Here is a 15572-nt window from a genome sequence, read left to right on the forward strand (position 1 = left end):
CACTTTTGTGCTTATTCACTACTGCTGAGCTTACATTCTATGTTTTGGTGACCCAAATGTTCTGGGGCTCAGGAATAATATGGCAAATATTTTTTTAAAAAGAATTAACTAGAAATAGTTGACAGAGCTTCCTGCCTTCAAAAGCAGATTTTGGCTCACAGGAACCACTGTGTATCTAGGTTGGAGAGGAAGTGATGTCCAAAAGGTATGCAGGTGGTAAGGGGATGAAACAAAACTTAACTTCTGTTAATGAATGAAGTTTGGGAAATACTGCTTTAGAGTATTTGGAATCGAAATTTACTTATTAGTCACTCATTCAGTTATGCATTCATCATGTGGTCATTCATTCAGTAAACAAATATTTATACTGAGCACTGGCTAGGTGTAGGATATATGGTAGTGTACATCAAAACAAAAGCTGAAGGAGTTCCATCCTTCACAGAGTTTCCTGTATAAGGGAGATTCCATGTGTTTAAGGAGGGTGTTTTTTTGTTTGTTTTAAAGGGTGTTCCTACTTAAATAGATTTTAAAAAACATAACTGAAGTGAAAACAAACTCTGTAAAAAGCATGGGGATACTAAATATGTTAACACTCTGAATTCCCATTTTAATAGGAAATTACTAGAAATAATTGTACCTAATCTTATGTCAAGTCACTCTTGGGCTGGGTTAATGTAACAAATTAGACACACTTCATGTGAAAATACATTACTCTTATTCAGTATTATAAAATAAAGAAAAATCACTATTACTGCTCTAGTTAGAAAATGAAATTGTATTTGCTTCTCACAAATGTTGGTTTAGAGTTTGAGTCTCCTGAAGTACCTATCTCCTGAGATGCTGGCTGGGCTTTTAGAACAGCTTGCAACACTGGATCTTCCCATGGGCCACCATCTCTAATGATTCGAGTCACCAGTTCCAGATTCACATTTCCATATCTGCGGAGGTGATTCTGGCATTCCTAGGAGAGAAAAATCATTTTGGCTTTGTGAATTTAAAGGGGTTAAAAACTAAACTTGATCATCATTGTCAATAAAATGACTGATGGTCAGTGAGGCAGCTGTTAAACTACAGAAGAGAAAGGGTTGCTTTAGTAACCTAATTAGGGTGTCAAAACCCCATTAGTACACAAATAGGCTTTAATGCCAAAGGTTACACAGTTTGTACATAATTGGACTTAGAAAATCCCATTATAACAGGGATGAAGTGTAACCTAAGGGAAAAACATATGGGATGCATCATTTCTAGGAAAAGAACCAGGCTGCAAAACCTAATGGAAAAACTTACAGGATGCATCATTCCTAGGAAAAGAACCAGGTTGCAAAAATGTAAAACGTGTACGTTCAGTTATGTGAGAGTTCATAAAGTCTCTGTTAACAATGGCAGGCCTAACAATAAGAAGGTAATAGAGAGGTCCCTGTCCAATGCAGATTCTGGTTGGCAGGTAGGTACAGGTCTCTGTCACTGATCCCAAATGTAGAATCTTAGGTGTAGCAGAAGGCTGGAAGATGGAAATTCTATTCCACTTTGTTGTGTAAGTAGATTTATAGTCTTGGGATGAGAAATGACAGGCTGAAGGAATGAATCCAGGCTATAATATGAAGACTTTGCATTAGGCTTAAGATAAAGATACTATTGATAAGTTGGGCATTAACTGATAATTTGTCTATGCATTTTGGAGGACTTTTTAAAAAAAGATATTTGAAATGTTTTTAGAGAATCTGGTATCTCAGACTTGTGATTAAAATACGAAATATGTAACAAGTTTGTGAACTATGTTTAATATTTAGGAGAACTTGGTTTACTGAATTTATAAATTTATTAGACTTAGATTTACAAGATTTAATCATTTGATTATGATGCTTTGATTCATTATATACTTTGTTAGGTATTTTTTTAAATGTTTCATGGAATTTAATTTGATAATTTAAAAAGATTAACTGAAGGCCTAGTGAAGGTATGGATAGATTTATTTTTTAATGCATAAATTGAGCTTAAGGCCTTAAGAAAAAACTAGATATTGAAATTGGCAATGCTAAAAATTGGAATAAACTGCACATCAATTAAAATACAAGCAACTGTCAGAATTTCTTTCTGTGCTAAAAAAATCCCTCAGACATGAAAAACTTAGTAACAGTTATAAAGCGAAGCTTCAGGATAAAACCATATATATTTACAAATTTTATTTATCAGATGAATCATTAGGCTACATATTCAAAGTGGCAGTGAACACTGTGCTTTTATTAAATTGTCATGCTCTTTCATCGTTTCAACTTTCCAAAGTGATATCTATATGCCACTTTTCATTCATTGTTAAAATACATGAAAGAGGTTTTGTTTTATAAGAGAACAAGGCAGTAGAAGGAATCAAGTTTCAAGATGAAGAATCATTCAAAGAAGCCAAAGGATCATTAAGTCAAAACATGAAAGTAAGTATCTTCTAAAAGTTACTTAGGGAATTCCCAAATTAAAATGAGCAAGCAAGCAAACAAAAACCCTATAACCAAATGGGCAAGTTACTTAACCTCTCTGCTCCTTCAGTTAACTCCTCTATAAAACGGATACTAAAAACACCTACTTCATAGGATTGTTGTGAGGATTAAATAATACACAGTATTGAAAAGTGCTTAGGACAATGCATAAGTACTTAATGTTAGATATTTTTTTTCTATTTTTTAAGATTCTGAATAAATATTTCATTTTAGGACACCCACCTGCCTTAGCATAAAATTAATTTCTACATTTCCATGTGTCAGCATATTATAGCACTCATAAAAATATGGTATAAAGTTATTGATCAGCCATGATTTTTTAACACATGGAACATAGTAATGATCTGTGGCAATGACTTCATGGTTAAAAATAATCATCGATTTCAAACCTCAAGGTAAACAAACTCCTAAATTACTCTAGACATACATATTGCTGCCCATACAAATTAAACTACCGTAAGCTGGCTTTTGGTCCAGGCAAAGCATAAGAAATAAGGTGAGCTGGATGCCAGCCCATGAATCACTGATTAGGCTTTAGCTCTGCTGCTGAGCTCTTGGACAATCTTTCTTTCTAGCTGTGTTAGGATAGGTGAGGCACCAATCATACAGCCATTAGTGCTGTGGGACCCAGAACTGGACTTGGGCCTAAAGTCAAGATATGGTGAAATAGGTCTATTGCTAATTTCTTAAACTTGGCTGAAAATAAGAAACACTTGGAGGTCCTGTTAAAAAATGATTCCCAGACCCCAATTCAAACCTACTGAATCAAGGTTTCTAGGAGAAAACCCTGATAATCTGTATATTTAACAATCCCTACCCCACAGTCAACTCTGGCATACTTTTTGATTGTATTGGGTTGGCCAAAAAGTTCCTTCGGTTTTAAAGTAAAAATAAGACAGATTTTTCATTTTCACCAAGAACTTTATTTGCCATTTTGTTCCACTACCTTCTGCCATTTTTCAGGCAACTTCATAATTCCATCTTGCCAAAACTTTTTACCTTTTTGAGCAAAGAACTGTTCCAGGTGCCTTTTATAGTCTTCCATGGAATTGAAATTTTTTCTATTAAGAGAATTTTGTAAAGACCGAAATAAATGGAAATCCGAAGGTGCAATGCCTGGTGAATACATCGGATGAATCAGAACTTCCCAGCCACTGTAACAGTTTTTGCCTGGTCATCAAAGAAACATGCAGTCTTGCATTAACCTGATGGAAGATTATGTGTTTCTGTTGACTTTCTGGATGCTTTCTGTCGAGTGCTGCTTTCAGTTGGTCTAACTGGTAGCAGTACTTGTTGGAATTAATCGTTTGGTTTTCCAGAAGGAGCTCATAATAGAAGACTCCCTTCCAATCCCACCATATACACAACATCACCTTCTTTGGATGAAGACCGGCCTTTGGTTTGGTTGGTGCTGGTTCATTTCACTTGCCCCACAATCTCTTCCGTTCCACATTATTGTATAGTATCCACTTTTCATCGCCCGTCACAATTTGTTTTAAAAACAGAACATTTTAATTACGTTTAAGTAGAGAATCGTATGTTGAAATACGGTCAAGAAGGGTTTTTTTGCTTAACTTATGTGGAACCCAAACATCAAAGCGATGAACATAACCAAGCTGGTGCAAATGATCTTCAACACTTGATTTGGATATTTTGAGTATGTCGGCTATCTCCCACGTGGTATAACGTTGATTGTTTTCAATTAATGTCTCAATTTGATCGCTATCAACTTCAACTGGCCTACCTGACCACGGAGCATCATCCAGCGAGAAACTGCCAGCACAAAACTTCACAAACCACTTTTGACACATTTGATCAGTCACAGCACCTTCTCCATATACTGCACAAATTTTTTTTCACGTTTCAGTTGTATTTTTACCTCTCTTGAAATAATAAAGCATAATATGCCAAAAATGTTGCTTTTTTCTTCCATCTTCAATATTAAAATGGCTATACAGAAATTCACCAATTTTGATAAGTTTTTTTTTTTAACACACGATGATATGAGAGCTGTCAGAATACAATCTAACAAAATTGTTCCAAATGAAGTTAAAGACAACTAAGCACTACTAGCTACTAGAGCCATCTTACAGAAAAAACTGAATGAACTTTTTGGCAAACCCAATCCCTCCTACATTTGGAGTGCACTTTCATAAATGTTTATACTGTAAATTATATACCTGTACTCCTACCAATCCTTCTATTAAAGATTAGTAAATTAGCTTAAATTCATCTTTCTAATATAAAAATTATAAATGAAAGTTTTGTTTTTTGTGTGCGTGCACTCGTTAAGTGCACCATATTTTGGAGGCCACTTCTATGGGGAAATAACTCTGGATAGGAAATAGAGATGAAAGAAAGATTTCACTTTTGTCTACTTAAAAAGACACAGGATGAAAGAAAAGTTTCTAAGTATCTTCTGGCTTATTTTTCCTTAAATAGTATGGTGGCTTTTTTGGATGATATTCAATTTAAAAGCCTCCCAAGTGAAAAGGAAACACTTAAATCACTACAGAATTTACAACTTATCTTTTCTAGAGTATATTCATATTGTGTTTTTTTAGAATGTTTACTTAATTAAATTTGGACCTGTGTATTAACCTCATCCTTTATTTACCCACTGCACTGTGCTAAATACAACTTCCTCAGAAACTTACATTCAATCTTGTGTTTTTGCCAAAGGCAGAGAGAAAACATAACTACCTCACTCTTCTTTTAGAATCCATTTAGTTCCAGAAGATGTTTCTTCCCTGCACCTGCTGCCACTTTAGAGTTGGCCACCACAACATGTCTGTGAAGCTGCAGGTCAGTGTTCTGGACATCACACAAACTTGATCTTAACCCTTTCGCTTATCATAGGATAAAGGTTCTTAATGCCCCAACTTCATATTTAAGGACCTCTGGATTTACGTACCTACTCACTCACCTATTATTGCACATCATGACTCCTTTTCTCCATCCTGGTCTCTTCCATGTCTCCCAAACTTATCTTGTCCTTTCTTGCCTATGCCTTTTCTCGTATCATTCTCTTTCTCTTACAACTTTTGGTAAACCTATCTAAATCCTTTCTTAACTATTTTTCCACAGAGAAGCCTCCACTAGCCACCTCAATCCATAATAATTCTTTCTCCTGCAGTACTGAAAACCTGTACCACTCCACTCTTCTGGTACTCATAATATAGGAGGAAGGCCTTGCATTACTAATTAGGTGTTGCCATCTTACTTCCTAGGTAGTTAAAAGCTTCTTCAAACAGTCAGAAAAGGAAAGGTATATCAGAGAAGACGTATTTGCAATAATAAATAACTTTTTAAATCAAAATAGGAATTTATAGAAATCTGTGTAAGTAGAAGCACTATGGAATATCTGTCTTATTTTGAATGAAATGCAGATTCCAGAAGAAAAGTATAAAATACCACATGTCAAATTCATTCATAAGCAAGCTACTGCAGTAAATCAAAGCAAAAATACAAAAGGTATTCAATGTGGTTAATTTATAAAAACAAAGCCTTAAAATACAGTAAAATCTTTATAATACTTTGAAATGAGAATGCTCATGATATCTTTTATTATTATATTTTCATCGATTATCTTATGGCAAAGCACTTTAAAAGTGGTAAAATTCAAAGATGTTATGCAGTTTTCATTTACAAAAAGACAGTTCTCACAAATTTGCTGTTCATTTCTGTGATAAGTTCCTAAGAAGTATTTACCTATGTTTTTGAAAACATAAACATTCTGAGTTTGCTCATATAAAGAGAATAGTATACAGTGAAAAAGTTACTGCTTTGTAAAAGAAAGTTCTTAAGGAGAAAATCATTTAAAATGGATGTTTGGACGTATTTACATCATTACGTGATTGTTGTTGCCCAAAATCGGTATCACCTATAATGCTTGTATCTATGCCATTAAAAAACTTAAACTAGAATTTTTTGTTTAAAACAATCCTTCAATAAGAACCTGCTGTATAAAAAAAAATAAATAAAATTCTAAAAAAAAAATTCTTCATTTGGAGCATTTAAATGAGTTATTTTGTTTAAAAAATGGTTGCTATTCAAGAAAACAATGATTGATTTCAGAAACAATAGAAATTCAGCAGTCAAATTGCAACAAAAAATTGCAAATTTGCAAAAAGTTGCAAAATTGCAAATTTTTTATTAAAAAAATTATAAATTTGGTGGAAGGCATTTAAAACTGAGTATCAACATTTAGAAAAAAAAATTTTTCCATTTGGATCTACCAAAGGTATCTTTTTCACCTACGACAACTATTAAAACCAAGTATCAAAGCAAACTGAACTTAAAAAATCAGACTTTGAAGTACTATGTGAACTGTTAAAAATTTTTCAAAAATAAAAGCACATTCAGTCATACTGATGTCATTAAAGTCTCACACTGTTAAAATATTTTACTATGTATTTTTGTGTTTTATAATGTATTATAGTATTAGTGCACGTACATAAATAACAAATATACATATATTGGGGATATGCGCTCAAACTTAAAAAAAAATCTCGATGAGTATTATATCAGAAGTCTGGGGATTCTTGGTTTTAGGTATTATTTGTTTTTATGTTTGTGTTTGGAATTAAATATAAAACTCATCTGCTTCTATTGATCCTAATGTCATGGCAGTTTTCTTCAACATCTCCTGATCTGCTTCTTCCTTGCCATTTCTATAATTTGCACTCTAGTTGATGCCTTCATCTGCTATCATTCAGGTAACCAAACTAAAGTTTCTTCTTCTTCCCTCTCCCGGATAAGGTGGTCTTGAAAAGGCTTTAAAATGTTAAGACCATGAAGCATTTAAGATGGTAGTATAAATAAAAACGTTTCTTTAAACCTATTCTTTTGACATATACATTATTGCAAACACATGGTTACATCATTTCATATAATAGATTAGGGAATACTGGAAAGAATGCTGGGTTGAGAACAGGATTTAGGCCCTTTTTCTGCTTCTATAAACCTCAACTCCACTGGAGCTTAATTTTCTGATCTATAAAATAAGGGATTATTGGATTAAATAATTTCTAAAGTGACTCTCAGTCTTAAAATTATAAAAATGCATTAATGCACATAAATTACACATATTTGATTTTTTAAAATAACTAGAATCACGTACTTAGTGAACTATTTAAGATACCTCTTTTGGGGCTTTTGAAAAAAACAAATATTTAAATATGAGTAACTGTCTCCTGTAATAAACCTGATTGCATTATTATATTTAAAAAATTTTAGGTAACAATGTAAATGTTACTTAAATTAGCAATCAGTTTTTTTCTGAAGCGGAAGCCAATCATAAATACAGTAAAACTATCAACTGAGAGTATAATCAAATTTCAAAATTAATTGGTGGTTGCCATGCTAATAAAAGCACAACCGTGCCCTACTATCAATATTTTTAAATAAGTAATGAGATATTATGGCCAACAGAGAAGTGCTATTATTACAGTTCTAGCCTCTAAGATAGACCCTGAAGCAGAATTAAAGTATATGCAAGATTTATTTGAGCACAGTTTCCTACACAGAGAGCTAAATGTAAAATATAACTCAGCAGAAAGAGTACTGGAGTCAGTCAAGAGAACAGGTCACAATACGGGCTATGCTACAAATTGAACAAGTTACTTAAGCATCAGTAAACATTGTTGAATGAATGAATTAATGAATCTCTCTGGTCTTTGGTTTCATCATTTATTAAAAAATTAGATTGGACTTAATATCCTCTACAGTTCTTTACAGCTAAATTTTCTATGAGCTAATATTTTATCTGGGAAAATATAAACTACTTCAAGCACTAATATGTTGATAATTCTAATTATTATGTATTAAAGACACTCTACAGAATCAGCTTTCAGTGAATAATGAGTGCCTCAGTGATCCTGATATGCTTTTAGAACTAATTTCAAAGTTAAGTCCTATCATTGACTTTAAAGGCACGTATATGTCTGCTCCTGACAACACAGATTGCAAGATACTCAGGATATTAAGATCTTCATTTATGTTGGATACTATGGTGTGAATAACTATCAATGTTCATCTCTTTTGAGATGACTGCTCTTCCATATGCCCAGGTATACCCGCCTTTCCTGAGATATGCAACTTACTGATGTTGACAGCCCTATCTTTTGGAGGCTTGCTCTTGGTCCCTTGAGCTTAACTATCTCAAGTTTATTTATTATATATTTTATGCTTGAAATAATTCTGGGTCTTTTATCTCTTCAAAGTGACTGTAGAACTTCAACAGTTGAACCAAAGTAAAGTGTTTCCTACTCAAACAGATTATTAAAAAAAACACAGAGAAAGTGAAAACATTTCTGAGGCGGTGATATATAAGAATTATTAACCATGAGTAATAATTTCAAGATAAATGCCAGAGGAAAAATATCAAAGCTTTTACCCATTTCAACACAAGATTTATCTAAGGAATACAATCTTTACAAAATGATTTCAGAATCTGAAACTTTAATTTTAACATCAATCCCTCTTACTCCCAGTGCTAAATATGTGGCACACTTGTCAAACATGTTTCTTTCATAGATAGTGAAATCTTTTCTCTTATACTTTTCTCACAATTAAACATACTTTAGTTTCTCTTTTTTCCTACACATCGTCAAAGTATAATCTACAAGTAAACATTTGATGGTTTCATCCCATGAATACATTTATTGATGTCTCCCCCATCTTACTGTACACAGTGGTAACCAATGGACCATGAAGTAAACAGCTTCAGACAATACACCTCATTGTTTCTTATTTTTTAAGAGTTCAGCAAGGATACTACATCTCTAAATAGAACTTTTTTTTAAAGTAAGAAATGGCTAGACATCAGATGGAAATGTCTATGGACTTATTTATCCTTCCTTTGTACTGGCAGACATACCAGTCCCCCTTAGGGGACTTAGACTACTAAGTGTTGGAAACAAAGGGATGAAAGTTAGTCTTTGCCCACCAAATCTAGTTATGTCGTAGTTGGAGAGACTATCAAACCACAGACAGAATATAGATTAGTGCTTTGTAACAGTGGAAAAACTTAGGTGGGGCAAGTCATATGCAGTCAAGATGGAGTTGTGCAGAGACAGGAGAGCTTCTATTCAAGCAGAAAATATGGGAACACAATTTTGAAACTGCTTCTCACTTATGTCTTGTTCTTAAGCTGATATGGTTATATTTAAAAACCTTTTAACCAGCAATACAAAGGTGGTTTTGAATACCAAGATGAGGAATTTTGGTATTCAAAACCGCCAAATTAAGTATTTGGGAAATTTCTTCCAAGTAGCCTAGGGAGGAGGGGACATGATCCCAGTTTTGAGAAGGTTTCAATGGAATGTTAATAGTTCTAAACTTATTCCTATTAGCTACAAATAATAAAATCTGGGAGATGTGCTGGTCTTATGACCACGATGAATATATACTCTAACTTCTCAGGGGAGATCAACACTTGCCCCAGTGCAACAGGGTGGGCATAACGATCTATTGTGGCTGGTTGTTTTACTGCTGATTATGTTTTGCTCCTTTTTTTTTTTTTTTTTTTTTTGCTGTACGCGGGCCTCTCACTGTTGTGGCCTCTCCCGTTGCGGAGCACAGGCTCCGGACGCGCAGGCTCAGCGGCCATGGCTCACGGGCCCAGCCACTCCGCAGCATGTGGGATCTTCCCAGACCGGGGCATGAACCCATGCCCCCTGCATTGGCAGGCAGACTCTCAACCACTGCGCCACCAGGGAAGCCCCTATTTTTTGCTCCTTTTAAGATGCTATTGCAGTAAGATAGCCTTGGGCCTCTTCCTGTTTGGAAGTTTATGTCCCCTACCTCACCTCCTCCCATCTCCTTCCTCTACTCCCCCAAGGAAGATCAAGCAGATTTAAAAATAGGGTGAAGTCCCAGGAAAAAAAGCTTAAGGAAGGCCAACTTCTAGTCTAAACAAAAAAGATCTTTGTGATTTATACACTGACCCCAAAGGATGGGGATAGAGTTTTCTCTGAGATAAAGGTAGGCTCATTAAAACATTTGTGGAGCTCTAGCAGTAACGCTTTTAATTACTGGTTGGCATTTTGTTGACTACTCCAGGGTCTCTGTTTTTTTTCCCCTAAATTAAACAAGTGAACAAAAATCTTTATAACATCTATTTTTCTCTTGATTAATAAAAATTATACATGTTCTTGGATTAAAAAGAAACAAATTAGGAAGATACATATATAGACCCATGAAACTAAACATTATTGTGCATCATCAGTACTTGGATATTCCAAAGATATTTAAAACTCTTACATCTAGAATGGAACTTATCTTCTTTCTATATCCTCCTCTTCCTGCTAGGATCACTGCTCACTTAGTGAATAGCACTACCCTACGTGGTTACTTCAGCTTAGATGCCCAAGAATATACTTGATTCCTCCCTATCTTCCTTACCTCCATCCAATCAATAACATAATCTGAGATTTTAGTTCCTGATTACTGTGTGTGTGCTTTTATTTAAAACTTGTATTTTCTTTTCTTGGAATCATTTCTGATATTAATAGGATTTTCATAATAACGATATTAACAATAGTGTGCTAATTTTTACTTGTTTCTTCAGGTCAGTCCTTTTTTTTTCTGTAACAACTCTGTAAATTCTTTGTTTTGATCACTTCTAAATCAGCTGGCATACTTCTTTTATTTGTTTTCCTGATAAAAGATGTAGCTGGTTTGTTTTCCAAGTATTTGGACTATTTATTTCTGTTGCCTTCTCTCATAGACTATAGGGCCTGGCAGCTGTATTATTAAATAATATTTTTCCCTTTAAAAACTCCAGACATTATTTATTTATTCTGGCATTTGTTACAATGAAGAAGTTCACTGCAGACCTGATTTTATTCTTTCCTTTGTGAGAATCCTGTTTGTTCTACAGGAGTCCTGCATCTTTCTTTATCTTGAAAACTGAAATAAGATACAGCTGTATGTAATTATGAATTGAAAATTAATTTTTAAAAATTATTTCCTTCACTGATTTGGATTTTCCTGGAGCTAATCTGCTGTTGATCGCCTTCACTACACTTTTAGTTTAGTAGTTTCATCTCCATACAATATTTTACTTCCATACATTCCTGAGGTTGTCCCTTCTTTACAATTTCACTTCCAGTTTCATGGAAGATACCATAGACTCAACCACAGCAAGAACATAACTGATCCTTGTTTTAAAAACTGTCTTATCTTACCATGTAACTGATGGTAACTGGTGTTAGTCTCTTTATTCATCTTTACCTAGAGTATTTAGAACAGAGAGCTCTTTTACTAATGGGTAAACAGGTTTCTGTGAAATCCTTCAAGCCCAAACAGAGAAGGTAAAAGTTTATAAGTTTGATTTGTTAGATGAATGGCCCATGAGGCAGTAAATTATGAGGAAGCTACAGTGGGAGACAAAACTTTACAAAACTTTCTGACCTCTGGGTATTGGGGCAGGCAGCATTTAGTTTGGGTCATACAGTCATTCTCTCAGTGGAAGGAATGCTCTCATGCAGAGCCATACATCCCATTCTTAATGTAGGTATAACACGATTCCTGTTCTGTTGGTTCTGCTGCACACCTAGTGCATTTTGAAGAAGCACCAACAAGAATGAGATTGGTCACATACCAAATGCCCCACCACCTGCTACTTCCTCCAGCCCCTATTGTTACAAGCTGGTAGGGGGAGTGGCGTATTACTGGATAGCACTGGAGGGTCTTTCTTTTATCGCTCTCTCTCATTTCCCTATTTAATCACATTCAGTTAATTGACTGTTAATAAGTCCTCATCCTAGTTAACAGAATTTACAAGGAAGTTTTTCCAAATTTTATATTATTTTTGTCATTTCATTAGGAATCTAAAATATTTAATTAAATTAATCGATTTTGTAGTGTATGAATTCAATCACGAGCCTATGGAAAGCTCACCAATGAACAGATTAAAAATAATAATGAGGTAGGGGCATCATATAAGAAATGTGTCATCTTCTTGTGTTGAGGTAAAGAAAAGTTACTGGAAGCCAAGTGCCAAGTAAGCAAGGGTCTTAGAAGCCAGCATAGATCTTGCTCAACTTACAATGGGGTTAAGTCCCAATAAACCACCGTAAGTTGAAAATATAAGTCGAAAATGCATTTAATACACCTAACCTCCCAAACATCATAGCTTAGCCACGCCTACCTTAAAAATGCTCAGAACACTTACATTACAGTTGGGCAACGTCATCTACCACAAAGCCTATTTTATAATAAAATGTTGAACATCTCATGTAATTTATTGATTATACTGAAAACGAAACAGAATGGTTGTCTGGGTACAGAACGGTTGTAAGTGTATTGGTTGTTTACTCTTGTGATGGCATGGCTAACTGGGAGCTATGGGGAGCTGCTGCTTGCTGCAGCTGCCCAGCATATGAGACAGTATCATGTGGCATATCACTAGCCTGGGAAAAGATCAAAATTTGAAGTACAGTTTCTACTGAATGGTATGCTTTCACACCATTGTAGAGTTGAAAAATTGTAAGTTGAACCATCGTTAAGTTGGGGACTATCTGTATATGGAACATCTGGCTCTAAGAATGAAGTTTCCTCTTGGAATAAAGCATTGGAAAAATATAGTCAGTGGATAAGAAAAATTAATAATTTCTACTTGAACAACTCAAGGTTTAGGAAATCTGAAATTCATGGAGAACAGAATAAGCTTAAGAGGTAGGTTTTGATCTCACTGTGAAAAACAGAAATCCGAACAGTATGACTTCAGAGTTAACACATTTCACCAGACAGGTTACAGGCCTGCCTTAGGCCTTAAGCCTGATCATTTTTCTAAGAACCACGCCAAACCGATGAACCTATATACAGCAAGTACGATCATTATCCCCATTTTACAAATGATAAAACTGACACAGAAATTATGTAACTTGCCCAAGATGACAGAGTGGCAAGCTGGGATACTCACAGTTGGAAAATGGGAGGGGAGTAGGTGGGGGAACAGATAAGCGATTAACTCAAACCCAGCAAAGAATGTTAGACCCTTGCTAACCCAAAGCGTGATCAGGGAACGGCACCATCAGCATCACCTCAGAGCAGGTTAGAGATGCAGACTCTCAGGCCTCACCCCAGAACTACTGAGTCATAACTTGGACTTTAACAAGATACCCAGGTGATCTTTATGTACATTAAAGTATTAGCAGCACTGTGTTTGTCCTACTTCTTGTAGAGGAGAAAGAGCATGATCTTAAGCTGTATGAAAGATGGATAGAAATGTACCACTTGGGAACTAGGGCTTGCACTAGTAGAAAGTATTAAAAAATTCAAAAGGTGACATTGAGATTGTCACTGGGTTATCAAAGGTCAGTCAAAAGCCTGGAGAATTCACAAAACTTAGCAAATGTGAGGTTTTAGAAGAGTATACATGATGGACTACGTGTTGGCCTTTCCTGGGTCGCTTAGGGCACATGTCTGGGAAGCACCAGCAGCAAAGCACCAGCAGCAGCAGTTCAGTTAGAAAATGGAAGACTATTCTCCAGATAAAGCTAAGATGGGAAGAGAAGGTAAAATCTCTCCAAGGAGGCAGGAGTTAGAGGCCCAAGAAAATTCAGAGTAGGAAGAAAGAACAGCAACAAAAGTAGTGGAAATGCAGAGATTAAAAACAAACAGGAGAAGGGGCGGGCTTTAGAATTTGAGTAGGAGATAGAAAACAATACAAAACCATGAACTCTCCCTTGAGGGATTAATTATTTTGATAACTGAATGGAAACCCTGTTCACAAGAAAAAAAGAAAAAGGATATATATCCCTTCACAAATGCTATGATTTCACACATTTAAAACAGAAGTCAAGTATTGTCTCTCATCTACTCTAAAAACACTTCAGTAGTTCCCACTAAAGTCATCTGTCACTTTCTAAAATACTCTTACTTTACAAAGGTTTGACTTCTTGTCTTTGTGTCTCTACACCAGAATTCAACTGCACAGTAGTAGGGGCTCTTTTGTTTTTGCTTATTTTGGTTTTTCCAGAGCTTAGCGCCTAGCACACAATGGGGACTAAATAAATATTTGCTGAAGTAAAAGTTCAAGAATAGATTGCCAAGAACACAAGTGTCAAAGGAAAAATGGAATGGAAAATTAAGAAGTTTTAAATACTTGAATATAGACTCTAATTAGAATGCAGGCTCCATGAGAACAGGTATTTTAACCACTTGCTGAATGTAAGGATGGATAAAGTAGAAAGTTCAATATAATGTACCTAATTTCACTGATTCTAAGATACATTTTTTCATATTTTTATAACTCTGAAATCAGATTATGTTTTACATTCAATGCTATCTTTGAATCCATGTCAGCCTGGTAATGGTCATGATGTAGTTGTCATTCTGCATGCACGGACATTCAGAGACAATATGAAAACTTGCAAAAGGGTATATTGGTGACGCAGAATAAAATCCAGGAGACTAGCAGAGCACTCTCTTAACTCTTGGATATCAGATGGTATAGGAAGGGTATAGGGTAATTAATCTAATTTAACACTACCCCTGAAGCAGGAGTCAAAAGTTGATTAAACAGAACTTATTATAAAGCCAGCTTAAGCTTTTAAAAGCCCAGTACCAGTGACTTTGAGTTCTTTTATTAATTATTTTAGGAAATGCTGCATCACCAACACTTTTGATGCCACTGAAGACAAAATGGTGTAGAAAAATAGACACTGATGACTGGAAAGGAAAAGCAATTCTAGAGTAAGCTTCTGAATGTGAAGAAGTTTTAGATATACCTTAGCCAATTAAGTTTGCTTATAGTTTTCCTATTTTATGTATGTACCAGAGTGATCACTCATAAAAATCTGTTTTAATTCAGTCTAAAAGTTCTTTAAATAAACATGAAATAAAAATTCTAGGTGAGAGAAAGCACTGCATAACTTTCTGTTACTCTGATGACTTCCTTCCTCAAGGTAGACTGCAATACGTTGTCTGAACAACTATACCTCTAGGGGGAGCTCAAAGTACATCTTTCTTTATTCCACCCCAAAAAAGGGCAGTGAGACTGCCAAGGACCCATCAGTGAGCCACGGTACTACGTATTGCTTCCCAACAAAATGGTAAAAACATCAAATG

At 35.0% G+C, this 15572-nt stretch overlaps 1 protein-coding gene across 3 annotated transcripts in view; it reads right to left on the reverse strand.

Moving 5' to 3' along the window:
• Positions 1-15572, reverse strand: part of ZNF654 (zinc finger protein 654) — a 94282-nt gene that overhangs the window by 18956 nt on the left and 59754 nt on the right. For 2 of the 3 annotated variants that reach the window (XM_060150743.1, XM_060150742.1), the window contains exon 4: positions 826-961. The exons of the other annotated variant lie outside the window; for it this stretch is intronic. In XM_060150743.1, the coding sequence (XP_060006726.1) occupies positions 826-961 (136 nt within the window). The remainder of the gene's footprint in view (positions 1-825; positions 962-15572) is intronic. 3 annotated transcript variants of the gene reach the window in all.

The sequence above is a fragment of the Lagenorhynchus albirostris genome, chromosome 5 (assembly GCF_949774975.1).
Source record: "Lagenorhynchus albirostris chromosome 5, mLagAlb1.1, whole genome shotgun sequence".
Lineage (NCBI taxonomy): Eukaryota > Metazoa > Chordata > Mammalia > Artiodactyla > Delphinidae > Lagenorhynchus > Lagenorhynchus albirostris.